This window comes from Sciurus carolinensis, chromosome 12 (assembly GCF_902686445.1).
Source record: "Sciurus carolinensis chromosome 12, mSciCar1.2, whole genome shotgun sequence".
Classification (NCBI taxonomy): domain Eukaryota; kingdom Metazoa; phylum Chordata; class Mammalia; order Rodentia; family Sciuridae; genus Sciurus; species Sciurus carolinensis.
In genome coordinates this window covers 67955617-67973370 of record NC_062224.1, presented here as the reverse complement: position 1 = coordinate 67973370, position 17754 = coordinate 67955617, and the positions used below count along the sequence as shown (strand labels likewise).

At 49.7% G+C, this 17754-nt stretch overlaps 1 protein-coding gene across 1 annotated transcript in view; it reads left to right on the top strand.

The window, feature by feature from the left end:
* Capn2 (calpain 2) overlaps positions 1-17754 on the top strand; it is a 52465-nt gene that overhangs the window by 25833 nt on the left and 8878 nt on the right. Inside the window, exons 3-14 of the mRNA XM_047520217.1 lie at positions 1382-1500; positions 2088-2221; positions 3328-3496; positions 4799-4882; positions 6882-6967; positions 7895-7969; positions 8825-8985; positions 10804-10973; positions 12603-12614; positions 13576-13787; positions 15624-15660; positions 16597-16662. Of these exons, the coding sequence (XP_047376173.1) occupies positions 1382-1500; positions 2088-2221; positions 3328-3496; positions 4799-4882; positions 6882-6967; positions 7895-7969; positions 8825-8985; positions 10804-10973; positions 12603-12614; positions 13576-13787; positions 15624-15660; positions 16597-16662 (1325 nt within the window). The remainder of the gene's footprint in view (positions 1-1381; positions 1501-2087; positions 2222-3327; positions 3497-4798; positions 4883-6881; positions 6968-7894; positions 7970-8824; positions 8986-10803; positions 10974-12602; positions 12615-13575; positions 13788-15623; positions 15661-16596; positions 16663-17754) is intronic.

Below are 17754 nucleotides of genomic sequence, written 5' to 3'. Positions count from 1 at the left end.
CCAGGCAAATGTGATGCATAGATTGCCTCAGGTCTCCTCAGAAATTGGGAACAGAGTCAGTGATACTGAAACCGTGCAGATTGAGAAGGCAGGGAGGGAGGACTGTTGGGGTTACCAGGAGGACAGCAACAGTTGCTCAGTGGAAAAGTACAGGTGAACCTACAACCCTGCATCACCCACCTAATTTAAAGAGAATTTGTTTAACTTCCTTTGGTTACCTACTGACCTCTTAGAGAGGAATATGTCTCCACTCCACGTACTGTGGATCGATCATTAGCATATCCAGACCTCAAAGAGCTGTATGCAGTCTGTCTACACACCAACAGGACAATCTAGTTCAAGAGCTTTGAGGGTACTAAGTAGTCAATCAGAAGTCAGAATTCAGTCAACTTCACTAACATTTCTAATAAACCCGTCAATCAACAAAAATAAATCCAATAATGGATTAATCTCAATTAATCTCCTCTGAGGCTCTTTCCTATTATTGTCATGGGAAATTTTAAGTAAGGGCATATTTCTTAAGAATAGAATAAACGCCCTTTTCCTCTTCCCAGACCCCCTTTCTTGGTATTTTGTGGTTAACGTGATCCCTCCCCACAAACCATCTTGTGCTATCACTGATGCCAGGCTGCTTCTACCTGCAGTGGTGCTTGCTGAGCCAAGCTGAGCCCTTGCCACAGGTGCCATGCAAGTGCTGTGTTCTTCACATGTGTGCTCACACCTATCACAGAGGAAGGTCCTGAGACTCAGAGAGGGGATGACTACCCAACCAGCTGCCCATCTTATTGTCCGCATCTTCATCCACCTGCTGCCTGGTGCCCACATCTTAGAATTGCCCTTTGCCCTGCTGGCAGGGATCCTGAGGGGTGTCCAGCTTCCTGCCTGCTGACTCATGGCTGGCTATTCCATTTCTGTCTCTTGCCTTGTCTCTGAACCTCCTCCCAGGAGACATGCAACATTTGACCCCTTCCCATCTATCACTGCACTTCCTTCCTCTCACTCAAACTCCCTTTCAACGCCTCTTTTCACAGAATCCTCTACTGCCAAGTTGGATTCATTCACTCCACACAGTCACAGCTCCTGTGTCAGACACAGAGCTGGGCTCCCAGGACACAGTGGAGCCACTGCAGGGTTCTGAGTCTTCAGGGGAATGAATTTTGCTTTCTCCACCCAGATACCAACCCAATGATGTTTTACCCTCAGTATTTCCCTCAAATTATTCCTCAAACCCTCAGATCTCAGTTAAGGACTGTCTGAAATATTGTTCCATCTATTTGCAGGTCATCTTAGGCTTCAAGCCCACTGAGGTGGGGACCAGATTTTTAACACCCCCCAGGTACTGAGACCCCTCTAATAAGAGCTCCTTGCACTGTGTTCTCAGGTGACTGCTGGTTGCTGGCAGCCATCGCCTCCCTTACCTTGAATGAAGAAATACTGGCTCGAGTCGTCCCTCTAGACCAGAGCTTCCAGGAGAACTATGCAGGGATCTTCCACTTCCAGGTCAGTTTATGGTGGGCTCAGGCTTCTTCTCACCAGGTCCCAGTACTTGGCACAGTCCCCTAGCTTGGCTGGATTCTCCAGTCCTTCGTGTTTGCAGACTCCAAAGACCAGCACTACTTTACAGAGAAAAATGACAGTGAGCAGGAAGCTCCCAACCTGCTCATGATATGGGACCCTTCCAGAATGGCCATGGCCAGGAGCCAGGGGAACTCCAAAAACATTACAAGGAGGTATACAGCAGGGTATATAGGAAGTAATTCCTAAGTTAAAAAAGAATCATTATCTGAGCTTGAGACAAAATGTCAAAGTTATTTCCCTTTTATGCTGATTAATGAGAAATACTAGTTTTAAAGAGATGGGTGTGGATTTGGAGGAATGGACAAGCCCCTCTGTCCTTGTTTACTTCATGCAGACTTTCCTGCAGGAGGAAATTAAAGGGGCACCTCCTCTGGGATTGGCTCTGGAGCCTACAGCGAGGGTCTGGGCAGGAGGAAGCCAGATGCAACTGAGACTTGGGGTCCCAGTGCCGCCACCAGCTCCTCCTCTAGCCCGTGCCACACCTCTCCCCCCCTCTCCTTGTCCTGCAGTTCTGGCAGTATGGCGAGTGGGTGGAGGTGGTCGTGGACGACCGGCTGCCTACCAAGGACGGGGAGCTGCTCTTTGTGCATTCAGCCGAGGGGAGTGAGTTCTGGAGTGCCCTGCTGGAGAAGGCCTACGCCAAGTAAGTGACCGTGCCCTCTCCCAACACTCTGTTGGCCTGTCCCCACTGCCCTCCAAAACACAGGAGCTATTCAAGGACTGTTTTGAGTAGAAGTTCTATTCTATAAAAAGGAATCCTGTGGCCCAAATTGGGTTCTAAATTCAAGGAGATAATGAACACAGGGTGCTAAACCACATGGTACGCTGACAAATGATAGCCGTTGACATTTTTAACCAAATGCACAGAAACAAGTCATGATGCTGACTGTGCTGGACTTGAGAAGGAACTTTGTTTCTTTGACAGGTCCTATTACATATTTACCAACTAAAAATAGCAATTTTTGCCAATGGGCAAAACTATCCATTGAGAAGTAGGAAAATTGGGAGCATTTGTCAAGACTATATGGTGTGGCTGATTTGAAGTGGTTTTCCCATACTCCTCCCAGCTGCTTCCCACCCAGCTTTCCCGGAGTCAAGTTTGTCCAGTGCTCAGCACATCAGCCCTCTCCAGAAGGGCCTTGGCATGGCCATACACACAGACTCCCTCCATGAAGGTAACCTAGCTGGAAGATAGCAAGTGGATTTCTGTTCCTTTCAGCCCCATGCCAGGAAGGAGGGCCGGGTTCAGCTGAAGGAACCTGAGTTTGAGCAATACTTCTAAGTCCCAGAGCTTAAGTACTGAATTAGAGAAGCTACCAGCCCCTAGCACAGGTACTCAGGAGCAATAAGCCCACACGAACCCACTGCCTGTTTCTCAGGGAAGCTGCTTTCATTATTGAATTGTCATTTTTAATCTCTAAATGCCAAACAGCCAATTAGCAGACTGCGCCTTTCCCTTCAGGATGTAGAGAGAATCAATATGGGAGGCTGGATCAGATCATCAGTAAGGTCCTGCCAACTCAGGTTCTGTGAGATTTTCAAAACACTTCACAAAGTACCAGAGAAATGGTGACTGTGGAGAGGGTAGCTGGCCTTCCTGGACACTGAAGTTGGAGACAAAACCAAGAAGAATGAGAGCAGACGGTCCCATGAGCATCAAAAATGTAGAAGGGGTGTGACGGGGAGGTCAGAGTGCAAGTGGGGTGGTACCCTGAGGTTTGAGGGATAGCATCCATTCCCTTCCTGTAGGATCAATGGATGCTACGAAGCGCTCTCAGGAGGTGCCACCACCGAAGGCTTTGAGGACTTCACTGGAGGCATTGCTGAGTGGTATGAGTTAAAGAAGCCCCCTCCCAACCTGTTCAAGATCATCCAGAAGGCTCTGCAGAAAGGCTCTCTCCTTGGCTGCTCTATTGATGTAAGTCCTCCCTCTTTAAACTCATCCCTAGTCTGCTTTGGCTGAAGGGAGGTCCCAACAGTGCCAGAGGAAACCCACTGCCCCATACAACATTAATGCATCCCTCATGCACCATGTTTCTCATCATCAGGAAAACTGGGGTTGCTAGGCAACAGTCAGATGTCTGGTGTGCAATTGATGGGGTGATAGTGTCTCCAGCCCTTACCTCCCCAGCTTTCTCACCTTGCTCTGAATCACCTCTATCCTCAAACCACAGAGTCCCTGAGAGCCCCCTGCCATCCGCTGGTCTTGATACCTCCCCACCCGTCCCCACCCCTAGAGGGCAGCACCCAAAGCCCAAAAGCCTTCCCTCACTCTGCTCCAGGGCTGATGGTACTGTAGGAAGACTTCAGAGGGCACAGGAAGGAACTGTTTCTTCATAATAGCCTTGCTGGCAAACCTGACCAGGGGATGGGAGGTGGGTGGATGTGCTATCCCCCAGAGCATCCAGACAAAGCCTGTGCCAACACCCAAACCCTGTCCCATCTGAGATTCTGGTCTCATCTAGGGATATAGATAAGAAGCCCTGACTCTTGGCACCAAAATCTGCCAGACCCCAAAAGACCAGTTCCATTCCCAGCCTTTCTTCCTGTTAACCAAGACAAAATTAACAACCTTCATCAGAACAGATGGGAAAGGAAGGACTTCAAGGACCTTCTAAAACAACAGCAGTGGGCTGGGGAGATAGCTCAGCTGGTAGAGTGCTTCCCTCGCAAGCACAAGGCCCTGAGTTCCATCCCCAGTACCGCAAAAAAAAGAAAAAGAAAAAAACAGCAAATTTGAACTCAGAGGGGTAACAACCACCATTTAAATACCATGGTATCTAAACTATGCTGTTGGGCTGGGCTAGAACCCACAGCATGGAGGATCAGGAAATTTGGGCCACCCCTGTTGCCTGACTTTAGCCACCATGCCTCCCACATGCGCCCTTTTGCGCCCTCCTCAAACTGCAGAAATCTGTGAGTGCACCATTCACACATGAATGCTGTGCTCCCCCTCACAGAGGGTCACAGGTCGCCTTCTCTCGGTGGTTCCTGGCGATTCCACATCTGAAGGTGGCAGCGGGGGTCCTCCAGATGCGGGAAACGATTCCACATCTGAAGGTGGCAGCGGGGGTCCTCCAGATGCGGAAACGCAGCTCTGCGCCTCCTCCCTTAGCCTCTGTTCCCCGCTGTTTTGAGTCCCCGCGCCCTTGGTATTAGGACAAGAGGGGGGGATGGAAGGAGGCAATGTGGCGGCAGCTGATTGTCGCTGTGTTTGCAGATCACCAGCGCCGCAGATTCCGAAGCCGTCACGTATCAGAAGCTGGTGAAGGGACACGCATATTCAGTCACCGGAGCCGAGGAGGTAACGTTTCGCCCCAGGGGCAAGGCGCCTGCTCTCCCTACACGGTGGCCACGGGAGCATTTTTGCCAGTGGTTGCCCTGGGTGGGGCCCCCGCGCTCCCACAGGCCTAGTATTCTTGAAGTTCAGGCTGGACAAGAATGTCTGTCCCTACACCGGCAGCGCGCTGTGCTGCCCCCTGCTGGCCGCAGTTCCACCCAGTCTTCTTTACTTGGTGAGAGCCACACTCTCCAGTCCAGCTTAAAAAACAAACAAGCAACAAAACTAGCACTTTGTATCCGTATAGAGTTTTATACCCTTTAAGACGCTTTCGTGCAGGGCGTGTTGGCGCATGCCTGTAATCCCAGCGGTTCTGAAGGCTGAGGCAGAAGGATCTTGAGTTCAAAGCCAGACTCAGCAAATCAGCGAAGCCCTAAGCAAGACCCTGTTTCTAAAAAAATAAATAAATAAATATATATATATATATATATATATATATATATATATGGACTAGGGATGTGGCTCAGTGGTTAAACGCCTCTGATTTCAATCCCTGATACAAAAAAAAAAAAAAAAGCTTTCACATTTGTTCTTAAAACAACACTAGTGTCCATGTTCAAGCAGGACCCTGCCTCCTGCCAGCTGCTTGAACTGGGCAAACTGGGCAAGTTATTTGTACTCTCTTAGTTTCCTCATTCTTGAAGTGGAAATAATAATATTACCCAGTGGAAGATGGTTGTGGTGATTCAAATTAATATATGTAAAGTGCTTAGACAGGGCCTGACACAGTGTATATAAGTGACTGTCCTTGCTGTATGTATTATTGTTACTATAAACACAATTGAGCCGCAAAGTTCACTGTTGATTACCAAACACAGACCTGACCCAAGATCTTGTGCACGTTGGGTAATCATCAGCTGCTGTCTTCCTTTCTTTTTCTTTCTTTCTATCTTTCTCTCTTCCATTTCTTTCTCTTTCTTTTCCTTTCTCTCTTCCATTTCCTCTCCTTTCTTCCTCCCTTCTTTTTCTGGCACTAGGGATTAAACCCGGGGTCTTGCACCAAGTATGTGACTCTACTGAACTACACCTCCAGCCCCCTAACTTTGATTTTTTTAAACTTCCCTCCATCTTTAACATGTTGAAAATGTTCAAGTCTACAGAAAAGTTGAAGGAATAGTATAATAAACATCCAAACTTTACATCCCTAGACTCAACAATCACTAATGTTTTGCCATATCTGTCTTCTCAATGTGTATGAACTATTTTTTTCTGAGCCATTTATAAGTAAGTTGCAGAGGTCATGACACTTCACTTATAAATACTTCAGCATTTATCTCCTATTAATAAGGAATCCTCTTACATGAGCCCACTACTGCCATGACCAAGAAAATAAACATTAATTCAATAACATCATCTAACATACTAGATGATTCAATTAGTTATATTTTCCCAGTTGCCCAAAATGCCCTAGAAATTTCTAGTGCAAAAGTGCTCCACCACAGCCCCAATCCAGGACTCAAGATTCCCACCTAGCTGGGTATGGTGTCTCACCTGTAGTCCTAACTACTCAGGAGGCTGAGGCAGGTGAACTGCTTGAGCCCAGGAGCTTGAGGGCAGCCTGGGCTACATAGTGAGTCTCTGCTTCAAAACAAAACAAAAAGATTCACATGCTGTGTCTGCTTATTTTCATCCATGTTCTTTCAAGTAGTGGTAAAGCTTCTCTGAGCACTTGTGACAAAAGCGCATCCTATTCCAGTTGGTTGAACAGACTGAGTGGAAACATGACAACCCAGACCCTAAAACAAGTGTGCTTGTGCCTCAAGTTGACAACAAAAATTAGAGAGTCCCATTCTCCAAGAGCAGGGGAACCTGAGGGTCAAACTCCTTCTACCTTTGATGATCCTCCCTCACAAACAACCCCCTTGGCTCAGCCAAGGGCCTGAGGTCCTGTGGAGCTTAGGGTCTGCGTCCCTCCAGGCCTGGCTGGCACTCAACCTCTCCTTCCTCTCATCTGATCCTTCAGGTTGAAAGTGGAGGAAGCCTGCAGAAACTGATCCGAATCCGAAATCCCTGGGGAGAGGTGGAGTGGACCGGAAAGTGGAATGACAAGTGAGGAGATGCAGCAGGGTGGGGGCCTGGGTGGTGTGCATCCTGCTAGGAGGTCCTGCTGAGACAGAGAGAGTTGAAGGCCCTGTGCGCTGCTCTGGGAAACAGGCTCACGGAACATAGGCCACATTGAGTGGGACCTGTGCCCTGGTGCCCTTTGCACCAGGACACTGCCCCCAGCAGCCTGGGTACCTTTCTCCAGGCCCAGGGCTCCTGTGGTGCTAATTCTTTCCCAACTCATGGCTGATCCCTTCCCCAACTCAAATTCACCCTGCTTTGGAGACTTCTGGGGAAAAAAAGCACCTCTCATCCTGTTAGCACTTCTATTCCAAGGACATGAACTTTGTGCCCAGACCAAAGAGCCAACCCTCTGTTGACCTCCAGGGCTTCCTGGCAGGCCTCTTAGGCCTTCAACTATGTGGAGTAAATGCTCAGTTCAGCCTCCCTCCTGGCTCCCCCTGCTCCTCCCCAGCCCAGCACCTCCATTTCTTCCACCTTTTCTCCAACCTGCCCCAGGCAACCTTGACCTCCGCATACAGACACCTGCCAAGAATTCCTTCCGGGTCAGCTGCAGAGGCCAGAATGAGGAGCTCCTTGTCAGTTTTTCAGTTGCCCCTAGAAGAGCTACCAGGCCCATCTGAGTTTGGAGAGCCGATACCCCTTCACCGCCTTCTGATGGGCTGTGTTCATTTCTGGACTCCTCCCACCATCTTCCAGAAGAGCTTCCTTGTTTGCACCTGCACTGGGTTTTCTACTCCTCAGGGTGCTTTATCACTGCTTAGGTGTGACTCTGAGCCAGGTGGGAGCGACTTCCCCCCTTTCTGGAGTCTGGTTGAGAGTGGGAGTCCCTGCTCCTCAACCTGGGAGCCACAGGGAGAAGTTCTTGTCATACACCTGTCCCTAAGGCTCTCCCGTTGCTTTGTTTTCCAGCTGCCCAAACTGGAACACTGTAGACCCAGAGGTGAGGGAAAGGCTCACCAGGCGGCATGAAGACGGGGAGTTCTGGTAAGATCAGCAGAGGCTTCGGGGAAGCTGGGTCTGCCCCAGTGTTCTTTATTGGAAAACGCTGAGGACACACAGCATGGGATTCTGATTTTGTTGTTTTAAATCCATTATAAGACCCTGAACAAAAAATTTCTTCAGCCCAGCACAGTGGTGCACACCTGTAATCCCAGCAACTCAGGAGGCTGAGGCAGGAAGCTCGTGAGTTCAAAGCCAGCCTCAGCAATGTAGTGAGGCCCTAAGCAACTCAGCGACACCCTGTCTGTAAATAAATGTGAAAAAGGGCTGGAGATGTGACTCAGTGGTTGAGTAACCCTGGCTTCCATCCCTGGTACCAAAAAAAAAAAAAAAAAAAAAAAACTTCTTCAGCCTTTCAGCCTCTTCAAGGGACCCATCTCAATGGTGTGGCTTACATGCTGAGCAGCTTCACAAAGAAGACTGAGAGAGTTATTCCTCCTGTCATGTTCAGACCCCAAGAGAAAAGAGGGAGAAATGGGGCCTTTCTCCTCTCCATTTTCTGGAGAGTCATCCAGTTTCAGTCCCTCAGTAACAGCAGTGGACCCTCAGGCTGTGTGTCTGCGCCACCCTGAGGACCACTTATCGTTGGACACAGTTTACCATAAGTGCCTGTGTATCGTCTCCTTTGATATTGATGGCTCCCATGTTTATAGAGGAGAGGTCTGAGCTTCAGAGAGCTGAAGTAACTTGCTCAGAGTAGTTTGTCCTTCTGATTCTGGACATGGTGTCTACTCTTCAGCCCCAAGGTGCTTCTCTGCCTGTCCTTGACTTGGCATAAGGTCAAGGCTGACCAATGTGTCCTCCTGTAACCCAGGATGCCCTTGTCTCTGCTTCTGTCAGGATGTCTCTCAGCGACTTCCTGAGGCACTATTCCCGCCTGGAGATCTGCAACCTGACCCCGGACACCCTCACCAGCGACAGCTACAAGAAGTGGAAACTCACTAAGATGGATGGGAACTGGAGGCGGGGCTCCACGGCAGGAGGCTGCAGGAACTACCCGAGTAAGGGCTGCTACCACAGGGGCTCCCCTCTCCTTCCCTGATAGGTGTACTTCTACCCAGCCTCACGGCCAGGGGGGAGGCCGCTCCTTCTGACTGTGACCCTCAGTCTCAACACATTCTGCATTTTCTCAGCCCCATAGCCTCCCGCATTCATTTGCCTCCAAAAAGTCTAGCTCTTTCTCTGAAGTTCCCTTCAGGCCTAGATCCCCAGGTACCTCGACATTCTGCCAGGCCCACAACGGCCATGTTGAATCCCATATCACCCAGATGAGTTACTTTACCAACCCTAAGCCCAAGCAGCCAAGTCCTGAAGGGGAACCTCACCCACCCAGGCTCCAGCTCATCAGGCCCTCGTTGCCCGTGACCTGCTAGTGTGCCCAGTTCACTCGGCAAACGCTGACTGGGCCCTACTCAAGTGGGATGAGGATTTCTCCTCTGGTCCAGCCTTTGTCAGTATCCTCTTCTGCTTGGTGGTTCCATCCCTACTCCCCCATTCCCTTAAAAACTGGTGATCCTGAGGACATCAGCCAATTATGGAGCATACATTCAGTGCTAGGAACTGTCCTAACATGCTTTTTATATATTACTCCACTTAATCTTTCTTTAAAACATCTTGGTTACCTCTATCTTTAAGGTGAGGGTTCTGAGGCTCAGGGAGGTGAAGTGACTTTCCTAAGGTCACACAGCTTGCCGGAATTTGAACCTAAGCATTCTGACTATGGAGTCAATCTTTAAGTACCCTGGTAGCAGGTCATGGTCATGTATTGATTCTCTGTTACAAATGAGGAAACTGAGGCTCTTACATGGTATGCCAAGCCCACAGAGCAAGTAGCTGACCAGTACCTTCAGATCAAGTATGCAGTCACCGGGTGGTAGTCCCAGATGCTACCACCAGGAAGGCCCTCTGCCACCCACAAATATGCCTCCCCTATCCACTAGTTCAGGGATTAGCAAACACTCTCCAAAGAACCAAACAGTAAATGCTTTGGCTTTATGGGCCAGTCATTCTCCAAAGCATTTGCTTAACTCCTCTGTGGTAGCCCCAAGGCAGCCATGCTTCAGTGAATGGGCATGGCTGTGTGCCAACAAAACTTAAATTAAATAATAGGCAGCAGCCTGTGAGGCCATTCCTGCTGACCTCTGCACAAGACGGTGCCTTTACTTCCACCGTTAGAGTTGTATTCCATTAGGTATTAGAAGGTAATTGGCGTAATTACCCTTGAACACGAATAACTCTCAGCTTCTTCTTGTGAATGAATTTTGGATATGAAGAGTTTACAGACACCACAGGGATGGGCCAGGGGATAGGCCTAAGACAAGGAACACAGAAACCGAAATCATGCACAGGTGTCTGTGACCTCAGGGTTCACTGAGGGGTAAGGGGTGCTAGCTAGAATGTAGAGAAAAGACATGGGAATCCCCTCACCCAAGCCCAAGGGATGCGCTGTGATCTCCCCGCAAGAGCTCTGTGTGCTAAAGCAACCACTAGGGGGAGCCACAGCTCTATCCACCCTCCCTTCCAGGGTGACAAGAATTCCCATAGGAGGTAACCCAAGGGCAAGAGAGAAGTGCAAGGGGGAGGTCCTAATTTAGGTCCAGGTGATATCCAGGCAAGTGCAGGCCATTCTCCCACAGAAGCCCACTTCTACCCGTCCCACCCAGCCACCCTGCTGGGGCTCCACCCTGGTTCCTCAGCTTCTTCCAGCTCCCTTCTGTCCATCCCTCTCCCAGCAGCCCCAGCCCCTGTGCACACCTGCTCCCCTAACCCCCATGCACACCTGCTCAAAGCGGGGCTCCTCTGCCCCTCTCTGGCTGCAGACACTTTCTGGATGAACCCTCAGTACCTGATCAAGCTGGAGGAGGAGGATGAAGACCAGGAGAATGGGGAGAGTGGCTGTACCTTCCTGGTGGGCCTCATCCAGAAGCATCGGCGGCGGCAGAGGAAGATGGGCGAGGACATGCACACCATTGGCTTTGGCATCTACGAGGTGCGGGCAGAGCAGAGGCAGGGCTCCCAATTTCCCTTCCCTTCTCCCTTGGCTTGTCTCAATCTCCTGACATGGACAGCTGATCCCAGAGGCAGAGTTGGGGATGGGACAGTGGACAGGGATCTTTTTAAGCAAAAGCAAAGCCGCAGGCCCAGCCAGGCTTAGCAGCAGCTCACTCAAGAAAATTCCTACTGGGGGTGTGTGTCACCAGGGACTTCCCAGCCCTTCTCTTCCCAGCCCTTCCCATAGCCAGTCTCTGGGAGTTCTACTCTGAAAATGGCTTTCACGTCCCTTCTCATATCCCCCAGGCCTGATGTTCTGGTTGGTCCACCAAGCTCCAGAGAACAGAGACTTGAACTGAGAACAGAATATTCTGGGTCACATCAAGAAATATTTTGAGGGCTAGACTGAGCCAACAGGTCCAGCTGGTCAGAGCCCAGCCAAGTTCTTGGCTAAGACTGTGGAGGTCTCAGGACAGGAGTACAAACGGTCATTATACTCCCCCAGGGCCCTGCTGACTGGAACCCTGCTCCCCACGACACCCTTGGACACCCTCACTGCCCACAGGTCCTTCTTTCATTCCCAGCCAAGCTAAAGAAAAGCCCCACTCAGACACAGTGAGAGGGCAGCCTCATGGCAGCCTCTCCCCTTCAGGCTGAGGGCCCAGCCCAAACTGGGGCTGGGGAGAACAGAGCCAACCCGGGGCCCCTGCCCTGCCCCACCCCCACGCTTCTCTGCAGCACGGAAAGCTTTTCACAGCCTCAGGGGGCAGGGAAGACTGTGGGGGCAGCGTTTTGGTTTGCTGAGTGGAACCCAGTCCTACTGGCACAACTCCTCCTGGCTCCTGAAGTCTTGCCCCTCTCCACCCTCAGCCTCATGTTGCACGAGGTCACCATGGCAGCCTGAAAATGGCAGGGGGAGTATTTACACCGTGGGAAAGAGCAAATGCTACCAGGCAGGGCTTCCGCCAGTTTCCAGCACACTCCGGTGGACCCAAAAAAGGCTCTCTGCTCACCCATCAGTGGCAGGCTGGCCGTTCTAAAAATGCATCTAGTTCCAGACCCTTTGGTCTCTGAAATGGAGCTGGGAGCTTCAGACCCAGAGCAGAATAGCTGCAAGGGAAATGCAAACAGAACTGCATATAGCTGCCCCCCGCCACCTTGTGAAAGTCCAGTCATGGACTTTCAGAGTGGGGAAAGGCTTCGGTGATCATTTGGCCCCATTTTAGAGTTAGGGAAACTAAGACCAGAGAAGGGAAGTGATTTACTAAAAGAAATACTGTTGTTTCCTATGGGCCTGGTCCAGCTTTCCTTGACTGGGAACTCAGTATGGGCTTTGCCACAACTAGTTGGTGATCACAGACAAGTCATTTCACATCCCTAAGCCTCTGTTTGATGCCCTATAAATTGGGGGTGGTAGTAGGGGCTCATCCACGGTACTGTCATAGAGACTGGGGTTTTATTCTCCCAATGTGGGAACACGTTGAATTCCTTGAAAAGCACTTCCCATGTTGATTTCGTTGATATTGCTAAAGCTAGAGAAAAGGGGGTGTCAAAGGAGACAACCATAGTGCCGGCATTTTTATTTGTTGCTTTCCTAGAATCTGAATTGGGTTCTTTTATTTTGCAGGTTCCGGAGGAGGTACGTCTGGCAAGCACCAGCCCCTGCCTCTGGGGACTCGGGTCCGCCAACATGCATGAGTCTTAAACTGCAGAGCTGAGGGAGTGTGATGAAGCGTGGGCAGGCCTGGAAGGATGGGTGCTGAGGCTGCTCCGGCTCTGCATCCCACTGGTCCGAGCTCAGGGCAAGGTGTTCCAGAAAGCCACTCTAGGGCTTGCTGCCTGTGTGGGACCCAGCAGAGTCTGTGCAGGGTTTAGTTCTGAGTGTACAACCCACAGTCCTCAGACTGCAGGAGGCTTGTCAGAGTCTTGTGTGGCTCTGGGAACAAGTGGAAAGGGGAAAGATGAACCCTGTGGACTGTACCTTAAAACAAAGTGGGAGCAGAGGGAAGACCAGGACCCAGTTCTCAGGATGTGTGACCTCCGACAAGTATCGGCCTCTCTGCTCTTCAGTTTCTTTTACAGTGAAACTATTCAGACATCTACTTCACTGGACTGCTGTGAATTAAATTATGGCAGAGTGCTAACTGAATGAGATAGGATGCAAAGTAGCTGTGTCTTTAAAGGCCACAGTTATTAAAGCGGGCACATAGGGTGCCTGGACCCACCTGCTCTGCATTCATCCCTGGGAAGGTGGCACAGCCTTGGGTTACCTCTGGTTTAGCAGCAGGAGCCCTTCTCAGCCCTTGGTTTTGTCTTTGCTTTTATTAGTATGTTCCACACCATGTAAGACTGAACCAGAGTCCTGCTGGGGGACTCTAAGCCAGCTAGAGTCACCTAGGAGAAGGCTGAGGAACTCTGTGGAAAGCTAGGCATCTCTGCAGACAGAGTTGGGTTCCTGCCTCTATGGCCAATTGCTTTAGAAGAAAATTGGCTTTTTATCTTAAGTGATTCAGTCATTTTCACTGTGATCTCTTTATCCCAAAGAACAAAAATGACATCTATTTGCCACTTCACCCCACATTTCTCTATTTGTTCATCAGTTAATGGGGCAGACCAACATCCACCTCAGCAAAAACTTCTTCCTGACCACGCGAGCCAGGGAGCGGTCAGACACGTTCATCAACCTCCGGGAGGTGCTCAACCGCTTCAAGCTGCCCCCAGGAGAGTACATCCTCGTGCCCTCCACCTTCGAACCCAACAAGGATGGGGATTTCTGCGTCCGGGTCTTTTCTGAGAAGAAAGCTGACTACCAGTAGGTGGCTTGGTCCCTTCTTTCCGCTCACCCTTTCCTGTTCCTAGCCACTGGTGCTGCTCTGAATGCTGGTGTCTCTTTCTATAAAATGTGGGGATTGACATACTGAAGAAATTTTACTGTTATACTCAGGTAAGCAAAGGAAAAAAAAAAAAAAACTCCTCAGACTCGGACTATTTTGCATTGGAAAGAGGTGACCGGAGAGTGACTTGCAGAATCTAACTTCACAATTGCATTTCTGATTTATCTAGTTGTCCCTTTCATCTTAAGGGCCTATATTAAACTATCTGTGAGCCCACACCCTTCACTTGGAGAAAGCTGGGCACAACCCTTGCTTTCCCAGGCCCCCGGCCCAGGACAGCCACCAAGGTGTAAGTGATGATCTCAATGGACCCCATCTTCAGAACTTCTCCCCACCATGGTCAGCAGGTCTCCAGGCCCTCCACTTCCTCTTCAGACCCCAGCTCTTAGAAACCCTTTTTGGTTGATATCAGTTTCCTGCCATTGTTCATGTAGTCTTAATTCACAATGGCTTTCTGCCATTTTGTTCACTGTCTCAACCATATATATTCAGTTGGGCACTTGATTGGCAGAGGGCAGAATCAAACTGGGCAATTTAAACAAAAGGAAGGTCACTGAAATGCCATGGGGGACTCCAGCATTGAGGGGAGGCTGGGGGACAAACCGGGAAGGGCAGCAGTCAAGGGTGTGCTGGAGGACCCCAGTGCAGTGACCCCTCTGACCTTGTGCCCAAGGTCCACATTCCCATAGAGTGTGTCCAACAGGCCAGGTTCGGCTCAGCCACCTGGTCGGCTGGTTCCTGTGGTGGGAGGCAGGACAGGGAACTGCCTATGCTCCAAGACAATACAGGACAGAGAAATAATTTCCCACGAGGAAGGGAAGAAAGCAATGCCGGGCAGCTGCAAATAAATGCCACTAGAGCCTGGCTACAGCTCCCCTGCCACTGACGGGCTCTCTTCTTTGCCAACGCTTGTCACCAGGAAGGGGCCTTTCCTCTCAGCTCAGGATATTTGGAGGAAGCTCTGTGTGTTCAGCTTAGTGCCCACTGACAAGGAAATGGGGAGGTGGCCAGTATCATGACACCGTTCTTTGTCAAACACTGTCCCTCCCTGCCAACCACAAGCCACTGTCCCAAGAAAGCACTGACTCCCTCAGCTCTCTTCAGGTTGAGCTACCTACCCCTCAAAGCTGTCTGACTGCCCTGTTGTGGGATATCAGTCCTGTTCCAGACCCCAGCCACAGGAAGTCCCCTGATATTTTTTTTTCTACAAGGCATTGACCCTGCACACAGGACTCTCAGTGCCTTGCCTAAGATCCCAGGGGCCTAAGGAAGACCCTCCCATGCTCTCTGTGCAGAAGGACCTGGCCCTTGTGTGTGGGACAAGCTAATCACTTCCAAGGCTGCAGTTGAAATTACACATGGCCACCCACCACACTGCCCCCTCCCCAACCTGAAGCTTAACACTTAGCCCACGGTGTTCGAGGCTCAGTACAAGGGCCTTACAATGGCAGAGGGTTTCAAATAGAACTTAAAAACTGTCCTTAAGGCGAGGAGCTAAGTGAGTCACTAGAGTCCCAGCTGTCCCCTGCATGGGAAGCCAGTGATATATGGTAAAGAACCAAACATGATGAATCATTTCTGCCTCAGTTTCTGCTATTTAGGGGAGGCGTTATCACAGAAACCTGGGGCACAAAGAAATTCCCCCACCCAGCTCATGCTAGATCTAAATGTTGAACTTCCCTTTTAGCAGTGATTTCTGCAGCACTGCTGGTTCACCTGCCTTCCAGTAACACGTAATTTCCTTTTATTTCTAGAGTTGTCGATGATGAGATTGAGGCCAACGTTGAAGAGGTACTTGTAATTTTTAAATTATTTCTACTCTGTCCTGGACATCCAGAGAGCAGAGGAGCAAAAACTAATGGCAAGGGTTCGGGAGGCACCTTGGACTTAGTGAACACAGGTTGAAACTAAGGATAACGGCCCTGCACTGGGAATCCAAGTCTGCTTTCTGAGCCAGCCACAGCTGAACTGGGGGTCTGGCCAGTCAGTCCCCTGCTCACTAGTGGGAATTTCACCCATGTGCATGAGGAGGGTGATGTGGGGGACACCAATGCTGCATTGAGCAGAGACAGCTTCTTGTCACCCCTTGCTGGGCCTCACTTTTCTCATTTATAAAATGGACACAGATGATAAGATTACTCAGGCTATTAGAAAAGAATGTGATTCAGTGGTAAATCCTGGAGGGCTTTTAGGGATATGACTTGAGAATTTCAGAAAAAAAGGCCCAACTTTAACACATCCAAGTGGAGGAAGAATATCACAGAGGAAGGGGTTCTCTTCCTTCCCTGGGAGGGTCTGAGGTGGCTCTGTAATCCCTTCAGTTGCTGAATCTCCGGGCTTGTCCTGTGTACCCAGGGGGAGACTAAATAATTTCCAAGTGCCTCCCAGACAGTGGTCACTAGCCATTACTGAAATCCTTCTGGAACATTCCTGTCAGTCTTTATAATTCCAAGTTCATAAAGAAGATCATAAGAGGCCCCTTGGGTTGGATATTAAAGATACCTGTAAGAGAAATTAAACTGTAGCTCCTTCCACATAGTTTATATTTCTCTCACATGTGTTTTAACTAGAAAATATTTCACTAACTCTTCACACCGTCTTTATCACAATCTCAACACCCTTAGTGTCTGGGCCCATAAGAGAGAGAGGGAAGCTGAAGCGGGAGCGGTGCCTTGCAGTCATTCTCAGCTCTGACCCCTTGTTTCCATTTCTTGCCTCACCTTCCAGATAGATGTCGGTGAGGAAGACATTGATGATGGATTCAGGAGGCTGTTTGCTCAGTTGGCAGGGGAGGTAGGTGTTGCCCTGAACTCTGTGTTGATGTAAAACAAAAGACAGTGTTTGTCCTCAAGGAGATATGGGTCTAAAGGGAGAGAGAACACAAACTGAACAGAAGCCAAGAAGAATTGCAAATGTAACCGGATTTCAGCTCACACCCCTTACCCACATCCTCTCCCAGACCTCTGCATGCTGCAGGGGGCCTCCCCTCTTGTGGCCAGCTCTCCTCTGTGTTTGTTCTTCCTTAGGATTCTTGGATTCACCTTGAAGTTCTTTTATTTTCTCTGTTCCATGCCAACCCAGGCATGAAACTCAGCCCCCTATCCTTGATTTCTAAAAAAGAGCATTGCTATTTGGGGGACATGGAAGGGTTTCAAATCTCAAGGATGCAAGCAACTTACAATGGAGGATTAGACTTCCTGTTCTAAAAATAATTCTGCAGCCATGTAGGCCCATTACAAAGTTATTCAACCCTCTTTTTTCTAAAGAACTCCCAAAACAAAAGTTCCTCCCATCGTGTGAAGGAATTTAGCTCTCTCCAGCATCCACCATCAAACTCATCTAATGCCCCTCTGCTTAACAAAGACTCATGAAAGTCCTAAAAACTACCATCTGCTCCATGTCCCTACCTTCAGCTCCTCCCTCCTGGTTTCTCAAGGGAAGGGGCATTAGATTTATTTCCCCACTGGTTGAATCACACACATACCCACCTGACACCCAGACAGGCAATCTTGGTTTAAAACATTGGACTTGTCCGTCAGTTACACAAATATGCCAGAGTGAACAGAGGCACCTGAACCATGTCTGGGGAGCCATGGGGGAGGCACCAGTTCTTGGAGATTGTGTTACAGGAAGCCTGAGGTTTGAGTTTTAAAGCACGAAGAAGGCATGCTGGAAAGGAAGAAATAGTGTGCAAGAACTAGGTCAAAAAAGACCAGGAACATATATCCCCCATGGCAAAGAAATGGTGGCCTAGGGTGTGTTGTATAGTAAAACACCGTCCCAGACAGGCCAGGCAGCTACTCAGTGTGGACTGGGAGGGCAGCACAGCCTCCCCTGGGGGTGTTAGACATGCAAATGAGAACTGCCCGATGTGTCACACCTTGC